The sequence below is a fragment of the Pipistrellus hanaki genome, assembly GCF_964339955.1.
Source record: "Pipistrellus hanaki genome assembly, chromosome: 5".
Taxonomy (NCBI): Eukaryota; Metazoa; Chordata; class Mammalia; order Chiroptera; family Vespertilionidae; genus Pipistrellus; species Pipistrellus hanaki.
Genome location: NC_140507.1, coordinates 81465310 through 81482260, shown reverse-complemented (window position 1 = coordinate 81482260; position 16951 = coordinate 81465310). Strand labels below are relative to the sequence as shown.

The 16951-nt window shown below is 62.4% G+C and overlaps 1 protein-coding gene across 6 annotated transcripts; it reads right to left on the bottom strand.

Annotated features, from left to right (window-relative positions):
- Window positions 1–100: 100 nt before the first annotated feature.
- SSBP4 (single stranded DNA binding protein 4) lies at window positions 101–15348 on the bottom strand. Of its 6 annotated transcripts, none has more exons than XM_084884714.1 (17): window positions 15077–15339; window positions 7024–7096; window positions 6638–6699; window positions 6472–6556; window positions 3595–3684; window positions 2832–2891; window positions 2684–2744; window positions 2482–2549; window positions 2343–2410; window positions 2087–2132; window positions 1968–2003; window positions 1828–1882; window positions 1675–1745; window positions 1521–1599; window positions 1042–1070; window positions 828–935; window positions 101–461 (listed from the first exon to the last, which is right to left on the bottom strand). In XM_084884714.1, the coding sequence occupies exons 1-17, from the start codon at window positions 15109–15111 to the stop codon at window positions 432–434; spliced, it is 1056 nt and encodes a 351-aa protein (XP_084740840.1). In that variant the 5' UTR covers window positions 15112–15339; the 3' UTR covers window positions 101–431. The 6 variants fall into 6 exon arrangements, with proteins under 6 accessions (XP_084740840.1, XP_084740839.1, XP_084740837.1 ...); XM_084884713.1 differs by having other exon boundaries at window positions 14915–15336; XM_084884711.1 differs by having other exon boundaries at window positions 1521–1745; window positions 14915–15342.
- Between the last annotated feature and the right edge of the window lie 1603 nt (window positions 15349–16951).

The following is a 16951-nucleotide window of genomic DNA, read 5'->3' as shown; positions in this document are numbered from 1 at the left end:
CCCATCCTCAGGGACCTTCCAGAACCTCCTGAAGGTGGGGCTGAAACCCCAGGGTGAAGGATGTGGCTACAAGCCAAAATGAAGGAACCTTGAGACCAGATACCAAAAACCAAAACAAGTTACATTTATTGATGGTGCTCACCCCTTCCTGTCTGGGGGGGGGGGGGGGGGGGGTCCAGAGGAGTCCCCAGGACAAAGTAGAAACGGGTGAGGTGGGGAGCCCATACAGAAAAGAGCATCTCTGAGGTCCTTGCGTTTTTGTTTTTAATAAAATGAGTCCTTCATGCGGGGCCTCCAAGCCTTGACCAGGAGTCCGACTGCCCGAGGTGTGACCTCAGACCCTCCCCCTGCAGACCACCCCAGCCCTTGGCCCCGGGCGGGGGCTCTGGGCAGAGGAGGCGGCCAGCACTGGGCAAGGGGCTGCTGCCCCATCACACGCTCATGGTCATCCCGGGCGAGTACTGCGGAGAGACGAGGGGTGGCGCGCAGGGGGGAGGGGCTCAGCTCCCGCCGAGGCTGGGGCCCGCCCCCCAGGGAGAAGGGAGACGCGGACTGGGAGGGGCATCGGTGGAGGGGTAGGAGCAGGAATCCAGTCAGGGAGGTGAGGCCACCCCGGGGCGGGGGTCACAGGTGCGGGCGGGGTGGGCATGAGCGCGGGGCGGGACGGGAAGGGGGCGGGGAAGGGAGAGGACGCCGCGGCCGCCCCCCCACCTGGCCCGCCGCGGTCACGGTCTTGCTCTGGCCCCCCGGCCGCCCCGCCGGGGCCTGCCCGCCAGGCCCCTCCGGCCCGACGCCGCTGCAGGGGGGGAGTCGACGCAGTCGCTTACACTTTCGCTCGGGAATGGGTGCAGGAAAGTCCCGGTGGCCGCCATCTCGCCGTCATCCCGCGGGGTGCCGGGGGCAGTGCTCAGGCCGGCCACGGCGCCAGGGGAGCTCTGGGGGCAGCCGCAGTCAGCGCAGGCCCCGGGCCTACCCCCACCGCCGCCGGGAGCCCTGCGCGGCCGCCCCGCACCCCGGCTCCGCCTGCGCGTGGCCCCTCACCTTCGGCAGCCCGTCCATGTCGCCCGAGCCTGTGGGCGGCAGACACAGGGGACACGGCTCAGCGTCTGAGCCGGCCCACCGACCTGTCCCTGAACTCCACCTCCCCACCCCCTCCCCACAGCTACCCCACTGGGGTCTGGACGGAGGGCCTGGAGGGGCGTCAGTGCTGGTAGCCACGTGTCCCCATGGTTGTTACTGGACCCTCACCCAGTGCAGCCCAAGTCACTGGGTAGCCCAGGAAAGCTCAGGGCGCCCCCCCCCCCATGCCCCTACAAGGACCACAGGTGGAGGGATGGGGGAGGTGGAGGGATGGGGAGGGGGAGCGGGAGGGATGGGGGAGGGGAAGGGATGGGGAGGGGAGGGGAAGGGATGGGGGAGGGGAGGGGTGGGGGAGGGGAGGGATGGGGGCGGGCGCTCAGGGAGAGCCTGAAGCTAGCAGGGCAGCCTGGGGGGTGGTGTCCACCCAGGCGCTCACTCACCCAGAGATCCGTTCACGTGGTGAGGTTCCAGCGTGCTCATGGCCGCCATAGGGCCCTCCGGGCCTGGGCCCAGTGGGAACTGTGGCAGAGGGGTGGTGTGGGACTCTGGCCAGCTGCCACCAGGGCAGCCTCTACCCCACAACTCGGCACTTACGTTAGCCCTGCCAGCGCCCGGCCCCATGGGGTTCATGATGGTGTACATGTTCTCGCTGGAGTTGGTGGAGTCTGGGGAAGATGATGCAGGAAGGCCTGGAGGTGAGCGCCCCCCCCAGGCACACCCTTCCCCCCCGCCGCCCGGCCCTCGTACCTCCAGGGCTGGGCATGATGGGCGTTCCAGGGGGCCCCCCGCCTCCTGGAGGTCCCTGCACACACAGGCAGACAAAGCATGAGGAAGGCCCCTCCTGCCACCCACTGAGCTACCCCGTGTTGGCCCCATGACCCACTCACCGTGTAGCTGCCAGGGGAGGAGGCAGAATAGGGGATCTAGGGAGAGAGGCAGCCGTGAGCAGTCCGCCAGCTGTTCCCCCACACCTTACCCCTACCCATTGCCCCACTCCCCGACTCACCGAGTTGCCACTGGGGCTGGCCCAGGGGCCACGCACTCCGGGGCCCCTGTAGGAGAGGGTAGATGGAGTCTAGATGGACGAGCAGTACTCCTCCCACCCCCGCCCGCCCCGCGGGCCCCCTCAACGCCAACCACGGGAAAATCCCAGCCCATCCCTCGGGGCCTCGGCCTTCGTGTTCCCACCCACCAGTGGGAAGCGTGTCCCAGGCGGCTGTGCTGACCCAGCCCGAGAAGCTGTGGGGGCCCCGGGGCCTTACATGTTCATTGTGGGCAGGCCCGGGCCAGCGAGGGCGTTGGGCGGGGGCCGCATGCCACCGCCGTAGCTCTGTGAGGGGAAAGGGCCCTGAGCACAGGCCGAGAGGGCAGAGCCCCGAGGCCCCCTGGGCCCCCCCTTACCTGGGGCCCAACGCCGGCCATGCCCCGCGGAGGGGTCACCCTCTGCATCGGGCCCATGCTCGGATGCCCTGGGGTGGGAGCAAAGGGGGGTGGTTCAGACGGGACACACACCGGGGGGAGGGGAGTGGACGGCGAGGCAGCAGGGAGGGAGCGTGAAGCCGGGGTCCTGATGGTGAACACCAGCTGGTGCTCCTTCACTCACCCTGGACGCGCGGGGAGGGGTCCATGGCGCCGGGGAGGGAGCCAGGTAGGCCCACAGGAGGCTGCAAAAGGGGCGTGGCAGCAACGAGTGTGGGTGCCCTTAGCCCCCCAGCTCCTCCCCCCCCTCCGGTCTGTCTTCCCGCTCTCACCTGACTCGGCATCCGCAGGGTGGGCCGGGGGCCCCCTGAGAACCTCGGGGACATGAAGGGCTGGAAGAAGTGGGCCGGGGGTCAGCACCTCCCCCAACCCACTCCCCACCCCACCCCAAAGCTACCTGGTTCCTGCTGTGCCCAGGCCCAGAGCCTGACTTACCCATCTCCAGGCCTAGCCAACTAACGGGGAGTGCGAGCTCCCGGGGTGTGTGTGTGAGCACAGAGGAGGGGATGTGCGTGGGCAAAGGGACAGGGTGTCACAGTCCTTACCTGAATGTGAGGCCCCATCATGGGGGTGTTGGGGTTTGGGGGGGCAGCTGGGAGCCCAGGGGGCCCTAGGAGGACAGAACCGGGTGGGCTGGGAAGGCTAAGTCACCCGGAGCTCTGCTGTTCCTGAGGGCCTGCTCAGTGTGGGGAGGGAGGGGAGGTGGAGGGGAGGTGGAGGGTGGGCCATTCACCTGTCTGCAGGACTGAGGAGTCCCCTCCAGGAGGGGTCCCCGGAGGAACCTGTGGCTCAGAGAGCCATGCTGTGGGCCCGGGCACTCTGCATGTACACACACAGGCCTAGTGCGCAGAGATCCCATCCCTCCTCCCCTGCAGCCCCTCCTCCGCTAGCCCCACCAAGGCCGTACGTGCATCCCCACGGCAACCTTCCCACCAGCTCCAGCCTGCCTGCCCCGGGCTTCTCCCCACGGGGGACCCACACCCACCAGCACCTGTGCACCCAGAGTCAGGGGGACAGGGGCCCCAGCCGCTGTACCTGGAAGAAGCCGGGTGCCATGGGGCCGGCTGCCATGGCATCACTGGGGGCTATGCTCCCCATCACGGGGCTGGGGGCGGCTGCCGCGCTCTGCGGGGTGGGGAGACAGGAGGTTCGGTCAGGCCGGTGCTGCCCCAGCATTCCCTCAGCAGCAGCCAACCCCCCAGAACAGGGCACCCAGGCCATCTGACCCCCTGTCCGCGCAGGGGAGGATGGCGGGGTCCTAGGAGGCCGAACGGCTGCCCCCGTTCCCGCCCCAGCTCAGCACCCTAACAAGCCGCAGACTGGTGAGCTGGGTGGCTTCGAGGAGGCTCTGCCTCCGGCTGCTCCTGAAAACCTGGAGGTGGGCAGCGCACGCCCGGCTGAGCCCAGATAGCTCATGACGAAGCACGGGGACCCAGGGGTTCCCAACCCTGAGCCCCACGCCTGAGGAATGTGGGTCTGAAAATGTCAACCACCCGGGATGTGTGCACTCAGCGTCCAGCACGGGCTGATTCTCTCCATCTGAATGCACCTCCACTAGGTAGGGGCACCGGCCCTACCTCCCCAGGCCCTCCCCACGCCTGGCGTCCCGGCTGGCAAGGCAGCTGAGCTGGACCCCCAGCTCTACCTGGCGCACCCCAGACAGACAAAAAGCCAGTCAACAGCTCAAGACGGAACTCCCTCCCCAGGTTCCTCCTCAGAGCAGCTGTGCAGACCGCGCCCCCGGCCCCTCCCCCGTGGAAGGACTGGACTCTCCGGGTGCAGGTTCCAGGCCCCACCCTCTTCAGATGGAGGAGGAGAGGCGGCAGGTGCTAGAGGGCCATTGTCTGGTGGGCCAAGGGCCGAAATGCAGGGGGCAGGCTGACAGGACTCTTCCTCTGGTCAGGCTGGTCAGCTTTTTGGGGCCCACAGAGCAGGGGACGGGGGGATGGAAGGCTAGTCTACAGGGCAGAGGGGACACATCCAAGGATAGGGAAGGGCACGGAGAGAGAGCACTTTTCTGGGGGCCCATCCACTCCAGTCTGCCTGCATCATCCACCCTCCCCCAAGCCCAGGAGGAGGGGAGACTGCTGTTCCCCCTGAGGAATGTGAGGAACTGCCCCGTTTGGGCACACTTCCCGCCCCACAAGGAGGGGCCAGGGGCTCCTGAAGACATGCCCCTCCCTGAACGAAACTGCAGCCTGGCACCCTTCCTGCTCCTTCTCAAAGGTCTGAGACCCCAGGCCCCAGGCCGGGCGTGCTGGTCAGAGCCTCCCGGACCCCAGGCCCAGTGCAGGCCATTCATCTGACACCTGAGGGTAGGGGTGGGGGAGACAAAGCTCTCGGCCCCTGGGTCCCCTGCCCCTCCCTCAGGACCGCGCACACAGCCCAGTAGCCGGTACAGCTCCTCTGGCAGGCACCCGCTTCATGGCCGTGGGGGGCACTCTCTGTGCTCTGGGTCCGTCCACCCCGTAGGCACACCAGGCGCCGGAGCATTTCCGGGTCAGGGAGGGAGGAGAGGGCGGTGGCGGGGCAGGCTGCAAGCAGAACTCAGGTCCACAGGGGGGAAGATACGGTGTACCCTTCACCCCTGTGGCTGCCCAGCTCTAGGCCCTAAAGGGTTAATACACAGCCTCCCTGGATCCCAAAACCACCAGCCAGCACTGCCAGCAGACTAGCTAGTGCACTGGCCTTTCTTGAAGATGCTCCAATGGCCTGGCGAGAGGGAGGAGTGAGTGTGAGTGTGAGTGTGTGTGTGTGTGTGTGTGTGTGTGTGTATGGGGGGGGGGGGCAGAGGCTCCCTAGGAAGGAACGCAAGATGTCTCCAACTAGAGTGGGAGCTGCAGGGACCCATCACCCTCTGCACCCCCACTGCTGTGCCTACACGGTTCCCCCAGGCGCCCTGCTGCCATGGTAACTGGTGCGCACAGGGAAGCACAGACACCGAAGTGGAGCCTTAGTGTCATCCTCCCCGGAGGCACCAGAAGTCGTCAGACTCAGGTGGGGGCCGGGCAGTGAGGGGAATGGCCCCGGGGACGACGGAGAGGCACAAGGAGGGACTCAGCTGCAGACCCCGAGCCCCAGGTCTGGCAGACCTGGGACACAGGCACGACCGATGCCCAGAGGGATCCGATGGGGCGAACAGCAGGGACCCGGCTTCCATGCATGCACATACAGCGTACGTGGGGCAGCTCAGGGACATGTAAACCCCTACCCCTCCTGCACTCTGGCCCTGCAGAGAGCCCTGGGTTGAGGGGCCATTGCAAAGAGACAGGTGGGGGCAGCTACACCCTGGGAGGCCTGAGGGGAAGAGGTGAGGGCACCAGCTGGGTGCACAGGGAGGAGGCGGGAGAAAGGGGAAGCTGGCTGAGTCGATGCCTAGCCCTTGGGCCCACAGCCTAGGGCCTCCCAAGACTTCCCTGGTCTGCCCTTGACCTCTCCGAGGGGCCCCAGGGATGAGGATGACGGCAGAGGGCTGTCATCGGCACCCCCTGATGCCACCCATCCCCTCAGGTCACTCCTCCCCCAGGCTCTCTACTAGTAAACAGGCCTCTGGTGCTGCCCCTCCCGCCATCAACCAAGAGGGAAACTGAGGCCAAAGCGGTGAGTGAGCAGCCCCAGCCACAGAACAAGGTCAGGAAGTGTCTGGGTGCTGTCAGCTAGATCCCGGAAACCCTGGCTCGGCTCCACCCCAGGAGGTCAGAAAGGCGGGGTGGCGGGGGATGGGGGACGGGGCAGGACTGGCCTTGGGAAGGTGTGGGGGCCCCAGTGCAGGGGAATGAGCCTCCTGTGGGTGACCTGAGGCCCAACGGAGGACACAGGAGCCCAGGCTCTCAGCCCGCACCCTCCCGCCCCGCCCCAGGCCCCCGCCCCAGGCCCGCCACCTGCCCCCGCCGGGCCCCTGGGGGGACTCACGTAGTCCTGGAAGGCCTTGGCCTCACTTGAGTGCTCACATGCCTCTCGGCGGTCGGGCGCTGCACAGTACAAGTCCCAGAACACGCTGTGGGCGGAGGGGGTGATGGTTTTCCCACTGCCTCCCCCGCCCCCCTCCCCTGCCTGCCCACGCCAGCCCCACACGCACCACCACCAGGAATGCAGGAAGCCTGGGGGCTCCCCCAGCGTGATGTTCTTCTCCCATCGGATCTGCACGGGAGAGGGAAGTTCGGTGAGGAGCCGCCGCCCCGTGTGCTGGACCCGCCACCCGCCTCGGCCAGGGAACACGGGCTGGGACCAGCGGTCCGGAGCAAGGCAGCTGGGAGGGGACAGCTGGGCACAGCCAGGGCAGGGGAGCGAACAGCAGATCCTCGCATGGGCAGACAGACGCCTCTGTGCCAGCCGCCGAGCCTGACCCGCCCCAACCCTCAGTTCCCGGGGCCTTCGGCGAGGACACCTGGCACCACCGCTGGAGCCCTGGCCGGTGCCAGGAGGAGAGGGCCCTGGGGCAGGTGGAACGCAGGGCCAGCTTACCTCAGACAGAAAGGTCTGTGCGGACTTCTGGGCACCGATGTGCAGCAGGTACTCGTACACGTACAGCGCCAACCTGCAGGCAGGGCACGTGGCTCAGGCTCTCAGGAGGCCCGGGTCTGGTCAGCCTCAAACCCGCCCTCAGGGTTCCTGGAGGAGCTCTCAGGCCAGGCCCTGCCTTCAGTTGGGCAGGTGGAGACTAGGGACAGGGCCCCCACTGAGTCCTCATTGCACCCACCCCCAGCCTCACATTAGTCCCCCAAATACCCCACCACCTCCACTCCTCACAGGAGGCGGCCTCCTCCCTGGTTTCTCAGCCTGGCCAACTCCTACACATCCATCAATACCCAGACTGCAGGGCCCCCCTCTAGGCAACACTGCCAGCAGCCCCGACCCCGCATTTCCAGGCCCAATCCCGGTCAGTTCAATACCCTCCTGTGGGCCAAGGCCTAGCCCATCCCACTGATGCCAAGACTCCGGAGGTCTTCCTCCGGGAGGAAGGGCTCCGGGTGCCTCTCCTGGCTGTGCACTCCCCGGGGCCTCTCAGCACGCACCCTGAGCCACGCACAGCACCCGCACCTCCCTCCCTCCCAGCCTTGCCTGCGGAGGAAGCAAAGGGCCCGCTTTCCTCCCCGAGGCCTTCCTCCTCCTGTGTCCCTGGGCCCCATCCCCTTCCTGGAGACTCTGCCTGCCAAGCCTCCGCACCAGCCCCCAGGAAGTCTGGGGCCCTGTGGGCGGTGAGAGGAGACGGGGCCAGCAGTTCCACTCGGCTGCCGAACACCCACAGTGCTCGGTATGCCCCCCACACAAACTCAGCAGCTGCCACCCCAAGAGCATGGGCCACTTGCCAGCAGCACCCTCTGCGGGCCACACGGAAAGCCCAGGCCTCCCAGGCCACAAAGCCTCCCAGGCCTCTCCATCCTCTGCCTCCACCTCTGGTCCTCCCGTCTGCCATCTACACCAGCGGGCAGAGGGGCAGGATCCAGCCCCGTAGCTACTCCAAAGCCTTCCACTGCACTAACACCCATCAGACGCCTGACAGCTCCAGCCCTCCGTCCTGCCCCCAGTACCTGCCCCATAGGCCTGCCTTACACTGGATCCTCTTCCTTTCTTCTTCCATCAGTCCTCCCTTCCTCCCTTCCTCCCTTTCTTTTTTTCTTTCAACAAACATTTGCCCAACACCGCCTTGTGTAGCAAACACTATAGACCCCTGCCCCCTGGAGGCTACCAGCCTGTGAGGAGGAACAGCGCAGCAACAATACAAGAAGGCATGTTACAGGGTCAGCTGGAAGGCAGAGAGCACCAAGGACGGACCAGGGGGATGCAGCCGTTCTCTGAACCTGACCACAGTCCGCACCGCATCACCACACCCTCCTGGCAGCGCCTCCAGCCCAGGACTACCGCCTCTTCCAGTCCTGATTCCGAAGTTGCACCCTCCAGCAATCTCCAGCGTCTGCCCCTCTCCCTTCCTCTCTGAAATCAATTAAAAAAAAAAAAAAAAAAAAAAAAAAAATATATATATATATATATATATATATATATATATATATATTTAAAAATAATAATAAAGGCCCAACTTGCCCTGACCAGTTTCCCCCACCCCTGCCCCTGCCTCCCACCTCCACTGTGTGGTCCAACCTGGATGGTTCGGCCTTGGCTCACAGAGATGTGGTGCATACTGTCCCCTGAGAGTGAGATGGCTGCACTTATTAACTGTGGGTAAAATCTTAAGGAGAAAACTCTCCTGCCATCTCTCACACACACCTGGTCCAACACCTGGTCCAGGCCACCGTCTCTCTTACCTGAATTTTGACAGGACCCCTCCAATGGATACTCTATCCCAGCCCCCCACCCCCCCCACACACACAGCATTCCTCACTACACCCTCTGGTGCCCCCCACACGCACACCGGCCACCCTCTATGCTAGGCCTTCGCACAGGTCACTCCCCTGCCTGAGGCACTTCCACCTAGAGACCTGCATGGCTCCAATGTCACCTGTCAATGTTACACCTAACCTCCGCCCTGCCCGACTTCTCCGTCATCTTATTTATCTCCACCTGACACATTTAAAAATATATACTTTATTGATTTATTTTTTATTTTTTACAGAGAGGAAGAGAGAGGAATAGAGAGTTAGAAACATCGATGAGAGAGAATCAATGATCAGCTGCCTCCTGCACACCTTCTACTGGGGATGTGCCCGCAACCAAGGGACATGCCCTTGACCGGAATCGAACCTGGGACCCTTCAGTCCACAGGCTGACGCTCTATCCACTGAGCCAAACCGGACAGGGGCTCTTGACACATTTTTTGCTGGTTGCCTGAAGCCCCCATGGAAATGCAGCTGGGAGGGCAGGGACGTGGTCTCTTTCCCGCCCTGCTCAGCTCACGAGGGGTGGCCTGAGACGGGCGGAGGGCACTGCTTCAATGTTAAGCGTACGGGGTTTTACCCCAAGAGCAGAGAGCATCAAGCAGCCAAAGAAGGTTCTCGGTTTTGCTCAATTCTCTGAGTGTTGGTACTTTAAGTTTTACCCGGACAGAATCTCAGGGAGGAATTCTGAGCTGTTTTCTTGTTTTCGGTGAAAAGTTGTGAAGCCGGGACATTTGGGCAGGTTGTTCCAGAACCTCTAGGCAGGACTTCCGGCCTCTGACCAGCCAGGTTCTGAGCTCGGTCATCAGGAGGCTGGGTCTCCTGAGCTGAGTCCTGGAGGCCGAGCAGAGGCGGTGGACACAGGGAAGCCTCTGGAAAGGGCTGGAGAAGAGGCGGCATCTGGGAAGAGGCTGGGAGGAGGGGGAAGAGGGGGTGGGCACACGGGCTGGGCAGGGCAGTGGTGACACAGTGATTTGTTAAAGACGTATGGACTGAAATGCAGCACCGCCACCGTAATTACCAGGAATTACCGGCATTATCAGGAATTGGGTAACAAGTGCTCCCTGATCGGTGTCCTCCTCCCCCCTTGAAGCCCATGTTCTGGGGGCAGTGAGAGACCAGCTACTCACAGCCTTGTGCCACCCCCTCCCCCACCCCATCTAATGGACCAGCCCGTTCTCACTGATGCCCCCCAAAGGGGTTCTCCAGCCCCCACATTTCCTCCCTCCTCTCCGCCACCCTCAAAGCCAGGCCTGCAGCTGTCTCCTGCCCCCTCACCAGCCTCTGGGGGCTCTGCTGCCCACAGCTTTCCTCCCACCCAGTGGCCAGGGACAACCACCCCCTTACAAATCCCATCCCACCTCCCACTCCTCCCAGATGCCTCCTCTTCTCCAGCCCTCTCGCAGGGGCTTCCCTGTGTCCACTGCCTCTGCTCGGCCTCCAGGACTCCGCTCAGGAGTTTCCTCCTCAGGAACCTCTTACCGGTGCCTCGCCTACAAGGATGCCCACACAGGGTTCCCCCGGAAGCAGGGACAGACACACGGGCGGCTCCGTCACGCGCTGGGCTGTAGACAAACTCTCCGTGGCTACGTGCCACCTCAAAGCCAGCCCCAGGAGGAAAACGCAAGACGCGCAGTAACACCAGCCCCGGCTGCCGGTCCTGGACCCATTCTACAGCCGCCTGGCAGGGCCCGCGTGCTCGAGGAGACACACACACCGCAGACCTGGACACTTCCCCCGATTCACTCCTCAGAGGCAGGAGTGGAGCAATGCAAAGGGGGCAGAGGGGCCTCCAACTTATCCCTGCCACCGGCATCCCTAAGCTAAAAAGACCCAAGCCCTGGCCTGTGTGGCTCAGTTGTCTGAGCGTTGTTCCACGTACCAGGAGGTCACTGGTTCAATCTCCGCTCAGGGCACATACCCAGGCTGCGGGCTTGGTCCCCAGAGGGGATGTGCAGGAGGCAGCCAGTGGATGTTTCTCTCTTTCCCTCTCCCTTCCTCTCTCTCTAAAGTAAAAAGAATTATAATAATAATAAAAAAGTAATAATAGATATAGAGTTCAAAACCACACTTATAGGGTTTTTCAAGAGACTCCTAGAAAAGGCCGATAAAATAAATGAGACCTATGAGGATATGAAAAGGGATCAACAAGAAATGCTAAGGGATCAACAAGAAATAAAGAATACATTGTCTGAAATAAAAAATATTCTACAGAGTCCTAAAAACAGAATAGAAGATCGCAAGAATCAAGTCAAAGATTTGGAACATAAAGAGCCAGAAGACACTCCTCTGCAGAAGCTAGAAGGCAAGAGAATCCAGAAAATTGAAGATAATGTAAGAAACCTCTGGGACAACTTCAAACGATCCAACATCAGAATCATGGGGGTCCCAGAAGATGAGAGAGAGCAAGATATCGAAAACATACTGAAAGAAATAGTGACAGAAAACTTCCCCCACCTGGGGAAAGAATTGGACTTACAAGTCCAGGAAGCACACAGAACTCCAAATAAGAGGAATCCAAAGAGGACCACACCAAGACAAATCATAATTAAGATTCCAAGAGCAAAGGACAAAGAGAGAATATTAAAAGCAGCAAGAGCTAAGCAGGTGGTTACCTATAAAGGAGCACCTATACGATTGTCAGCTGATTTCTCAACAGAAACCATGCAGGCCAGACGGGAATGGCAAGAAATATTCAAGGTGATGAATAGCAAGAACCTACAGCCAAAAATACTCTATCCAGCAAAGCTATCACTCAGAATCGAAGGTCAGATAAAGAGCTTCACTAATAAAAAAAAGCTAAAGGAGTTCATCACCACCAAACCAGAATTATATGAATTGCTGAAGGGGGTTCTTTCAGAAGAGAAAGTAAATAAAGATAAAAATTATGAACAACAAATACGTAACTATCAACAAGTGAATCTAAAAACCAAGGAAATTAAAAAAAAAAAATCTGATGAACAATATTAACTGTTGAATATAATAGAATCAGAGGTATGGCAGGGGAGTGAACTGATGATTCTTGGGGAAAAGGGGAGAGGGGAATATGGGAAGAGACTGAACATAAACTGTGCACCTATGGATGAGGACAATGGGGGGTGGGGAGGGGGCAGAGGGTGGGGTGGGAACCTGGTGGAGGGGGGAAGAAATGAGGAACCTTTGTAATAATATGAACAATAAAAATTTATTTAAAAAAAAAAAAAAAAAGTAATAATAAAAAGACCCAAAACCAACTACAGATGCAAATACTAGTTCATTCCAGGTGGCAGCCATCCTGGGCCTCACCACAGGCTTGCAATATTTACTGTTTACACAACAGGCTGGGCCTTGATACAAGGAGCCCGTGAGGACCCCAGCCTGCCTCCTACCCCCGGCCGCCCCATCGCGGTGCTTTTAGACTTTGCTGTGCATCCCCGAGGGCAGGGACCACGGTAGAGTGTGCTTTTGAGGCCGTCTGACCCGGCTCCCACACTGAGACAGGATCAGAGGAAGGAGAGGAAAGCGCAGACCAGGAGAGCCAGGGACCTGAGCAGCAACTCCTTCACTCCGTTCACAGCGGAGGAAACCGAGGCTGAGACAGGAAGTGGCTTGGTTGCTGGCTGCCTGTGCAGGTCCTCCACCTGCAGCCTCTTACCCAGGCCCTCTGACAACCCTGCAAGGCCCGCGTTTCAGAAGCAGCCAGTCCCCTCTCCAGCCTCTCCCTGAGCTTGGCAGGTCACTTCCTCCCCACGCCCTGGCGCCCCCTTTGGTGAAACGGGGGCTGGAACCATGTGGTGTTTTCCAAACTTCCTTTCCCAGCAGAACCCCAGCTCCAAAACAACGTTCCCCCAGGACCCTCTGTCAGGCACAGGAGAGCACAGGATGGCCCTGGCCAAAAAGGGGGCTGGAGAACAGAAGACACGGCATCTCTCGCCTCCACAGGAGACGCTTCTGCAGATTCCCCGTCTCCGAGACCCTCTGCTGGGCAGGCTAAGGAGTGAGGGGATGATGGGGGAAGGGTCCAGGACTCAGATAACCCCAGCCCTGGCCAAGAGTCAAGGCCAGGTTCAAGGAATCAAATCTCTGCTGGGATGACTGATGGGACTGAAACCCAACTCCCAGACCCACTACCTTCAGCTCAAATCTCTGATTCTCTTTCTTTGCTCTCCGCACAGCCACACATAAGCTGCCATCATCAGCTCTTACCCAGGTCATTGTGCCCACCTCCCCCAGAACCCCTGGCCTCTACTCCTGACCCCCTATAAAGCCACCCTCCACTTTCACACACACAGGCCCCTCTGGCCTACAGAGCCCTCAAGGACTGCTCTCCCCCGCCCAGGGCACCGCCCGGCTCCTCTGCAGCCCTCATCCCAGGGCCTTTGCACCTGCTGTGCCCTCAGCCGCCTCCACTTCCTCCAGGTCTCTGCACAGGACCTCACACATGACTATCACTCTCCTCCTCTGCTTTCTTCATAGAATATCTTGAGATCATCCCTCTCCTTGGCCTCCCATTTATTTGCCCAGGTAACTTGACACCTGCCTCTCTGCTAGAATGCGGGAGTCTTCAGGGCTGGGGCCTGCCTTCCCAACTACCACCCAATACCCACACCCCAAACCAGTGTACGAAGATGACCAGGGACACACCAGGACCCCCAGGGATGGGGTGGCAATGCCAAGACATGCCCTGCTCCCAACTTGGGCAGGAGCCAGATGCCAGTTTCAGAAAGTCTTTGTGCTTCAAGGTGCTTGAAAACGGAAGCCAACCTCCAAACTGTGCGGATGGGCAAGGAAGGCCTGAAAGGACAGTTGTCTGCCTTAGCACCTTCTGGTTAGATGGCCCCAAAGTTGGGCAGAGAATGGACTTGTCCTTGAGGAGGGGAGGGGCGGTCCCATTGTCAGCTCGGGCAGAAGTGCAGGACAAGAGAGGGGGCAGCCAGCCCACACCCGGGGCTCCTCTCCGTTCTGGCCGCCTGCTTCCCAGCAAGGCCGCTCTGGGCGGCTGGGTTTCTTAGGATCCTGCGACCAGGCCGCTGGCTATCAGCCACGGGAAGCCTTCCCTCCTGCGGGCACCTCTCCCTGGCACTTGAGCAAAACTGCCAGCACTGGGTGCCCTTGCTGGGGGAAGGTCGCAGCTCCGAGCACCTTTCAAGTTCTCCCCCATCCTGAGAGATGGCACTGATGTAATACTTTTGCATTTCTCTGGAAAGAAAACAGCCTAGGCGAGGGGGGCACCCCAAGCCACAGAGAGATGGTAGGTGGCAATGCCAGCTCCAGGCTGCCGCCGTGCCCCAGGCCGAGCTCCCGGTTCGGAGGGCCCCCAGCCCCAACCCGCAGGGTCTGGGAGTCAGTCCTCCTCCCAGCCCAAGAGCACCTCGTACCCAGGCTCCGACGCCACACCCAGATAAGGGGAGGGGCTTCTGGGGCCGCCGCAGGACTGAGCCCTGTGGTTCCCAGGGGGTCCCTCTCAGCTGCCAGGGGACAGGTGGCCTCTCTCAAACTCTCCGAGAGGCGCGAGGGTCCAGAGAGGCCGGCCAAGGGTCCTGGAAACTCCCCTGGAGGATGCGGGAAGCGGCGGGGGTCGCGGCCGCAGCCTCACTCGCTCAGGGTTCTGCCGTCGGGGAGCTCCCCGACCCTCAAGTCCGCTCGGATACCCCCCCACCCCACCCCAAAGACACGCCCTCGGGTCGCGCGCGTCCCCGCAAACCTCCCAGTCCTTCAAGGCGCTGGGGCGTCTCGCGCCCCTCGAGTGTGGCGCGGCCCCCGCAGCCCCGTCAACGCACAGCCCGTCCGCTCCCAGGACCTCCGGGTCCCGCCCGCCCCCTCAAACCTCACCACTCCGTGCGCCCCCAGCGCCCCCCGAGGCTCCGCGCCCCGCACACCCGAGCCCCTCGGGTCTCGCGCTCCCTCGCAAGTCTCGCGGCCCCTGGACGCACTCGGGTCCCTCACGTCCGGCGGCCCGCGCCCACGTGCCCCTCGCAGCGGGCGCCGGCGCGGGGCCCCCGGAACCCCCGGGGCCGCGAGCTCCGCCCCCGGCCCCGACTCACTTCTCCCGGGCCTGGCTGTCGGAGGGCACGGCCGCGCTCTTGCCCCCTTTGGCGTACATACTGCTCCGCGCCGCCGCCGCCGCCGCCGCCGGGCCCACACCTGTCAGGCGGCGCGGCGGGCCGCGCTCGGCGTCGCCATAGCTACCCGCGCCCCGCGCTCACCGCCCCGCGCCCGGCGCAGGCACCGCGGGCGTCATCCGCGCGGGGGAGCTCCACACGGCGCGGCGGCGGCGGCGGCACAGCTCCGGCCGCGGTGTATTTTCTTCCTCTTCCCACAGCGGCTGTTCCGGGAAGCGCGCGCCCCCTCCTCCCGCCGCGCGCGCCCCCGCCCGCCGCCTCCCGCCGCCCGCGGGCGCCGCTCTTAAAGGGGCGATGGCGGGCGCGCGGGCGGGTCCCGCCGCTGGAACCGCGGGCCGGCGCACGCGCAGGGCGTGTGTGTGTGTGTGTGTGTGTGTGTGTGTGTGTGTGTGTGTGTGCAGGGCCCGTGTGTGTGTGTGTGTGTGTGTCATGTGGGGGGGCCTGTGTGTGTGTGCGTGTGTCCCGTATGTGTGTGTGTTGTGTGTATGTGTGTGTGTATACACGCGAAAGGTGAGTGTGTGTGTGGTGTGTGTGTGTCCCTGTGCGCGCGCGTGTGTGTACACTCGCAAGGCTAGTGTGTGTGTGTGTGTGTGTGTGTGTGCGCGCGCGCGCGCGCAGGGCCCGTGTGTGTGTGTGTGTGTGTGTGTGTGTGTGTGTACACGCGCAAGGCTAGTTGTGTGTGTGTGTGTGTGTGTGTGTGTGTGTGTAGTGGCCCGATAGCATCTCGGGACACACAGTGGGACACAGCTGATTAAGATTATTTGTGAGCGCGCCTCAGATAGGACCTGCCACCCAATTTACACCCCGGGGAACATAGCCACACAGTTGCAGATACGATCTCAGACCCAGGACACATGCAAATCCCACAGACACTGGGACAACTCCTCTCTGGGCAGTCACTGAGTGTATCCCCCGCAGGGCTCCCACACTCACCCCAGGAGCGGGCTGGCACACAGCGGTGTGTGCAGAGCCCGGCAGTGGCTGGCACAGAACGGAGACACATCCCACTCTCACATGGCACAGCCGCCACGGCTCTGACAGCCGGGGAGGAGCCCGCAGCAGCTATTCCCACTCACCCGGAGCTCCGTTTGTCCGGCTTCCGGAGGGCTTTGTCCTTGGACCTGCAGCGTCACCAAGCCCGTGGACACCACAGCCACACACACCACACACCACACAGCACAGACATACCCCATGGACTAGCCGCTCCGGGGGTACACAGGCCAACGCCTAAGGGCCATCGTGCACTGCTCCACAGTCACACTGTTAACAGTAGGTGCTGGGTGACTGTCCACTGGGTGACCTCGCTGGCAGGCCTCTCAGTGTGGCCAGCTGTGGTAAATGAGGCTCGAACCACCTTTAACTGTCCCTCTCCAGGAATGAAGGGTGCAGACAGTGGGTGCCCCCTCCCCCTCCTGGGCCCTTCTGCCCGCAGGGGGCATGCAGAGGAGAGGGGCAGACCCTGAGACAGGGACACCCTCGGGCAGCAGTGCCTGGGCCCAGGGGAGGCCTGTGGGCTGTTAGCGGACCTGTGGGGCGCGGGGTGGGGAGGGGACTGGAGGGGGAGGGGCGGAGCGGTCCAGTTGTGTGAGTCCAGGTCTGGATGCTTCTATGACTGTTTGCCATGGGTGTGTGTGTGTGTGTGTGTGTGTGTGTGTGTGTGTTGGCGCTGGTGTGGAGCCGAGTGATGCAGCGTCAGTTTGTGTGCACTTGTGTGTGTGCGCGCGCGTGCGCCTCCACGCGAGGGTGGACGGGGACCTGTGTTGTGTGCTTGTGCACTCGAGCTTCCTGTGTCGTATGTTTGTCTTGATGGGGACGCCCCCTCCCGCTGCCTGCGGAACCCCCACTGTGCCTCCCTCTTTGAGGCCGCCGGCCACCACGCAGGCCCGCAGGCGGGTGGGGGCGGGAAGCGGGGAGCCGCTGGGGTTCCAGACGGGCGCGGAGGAAGGGAGGGCCAGGCCG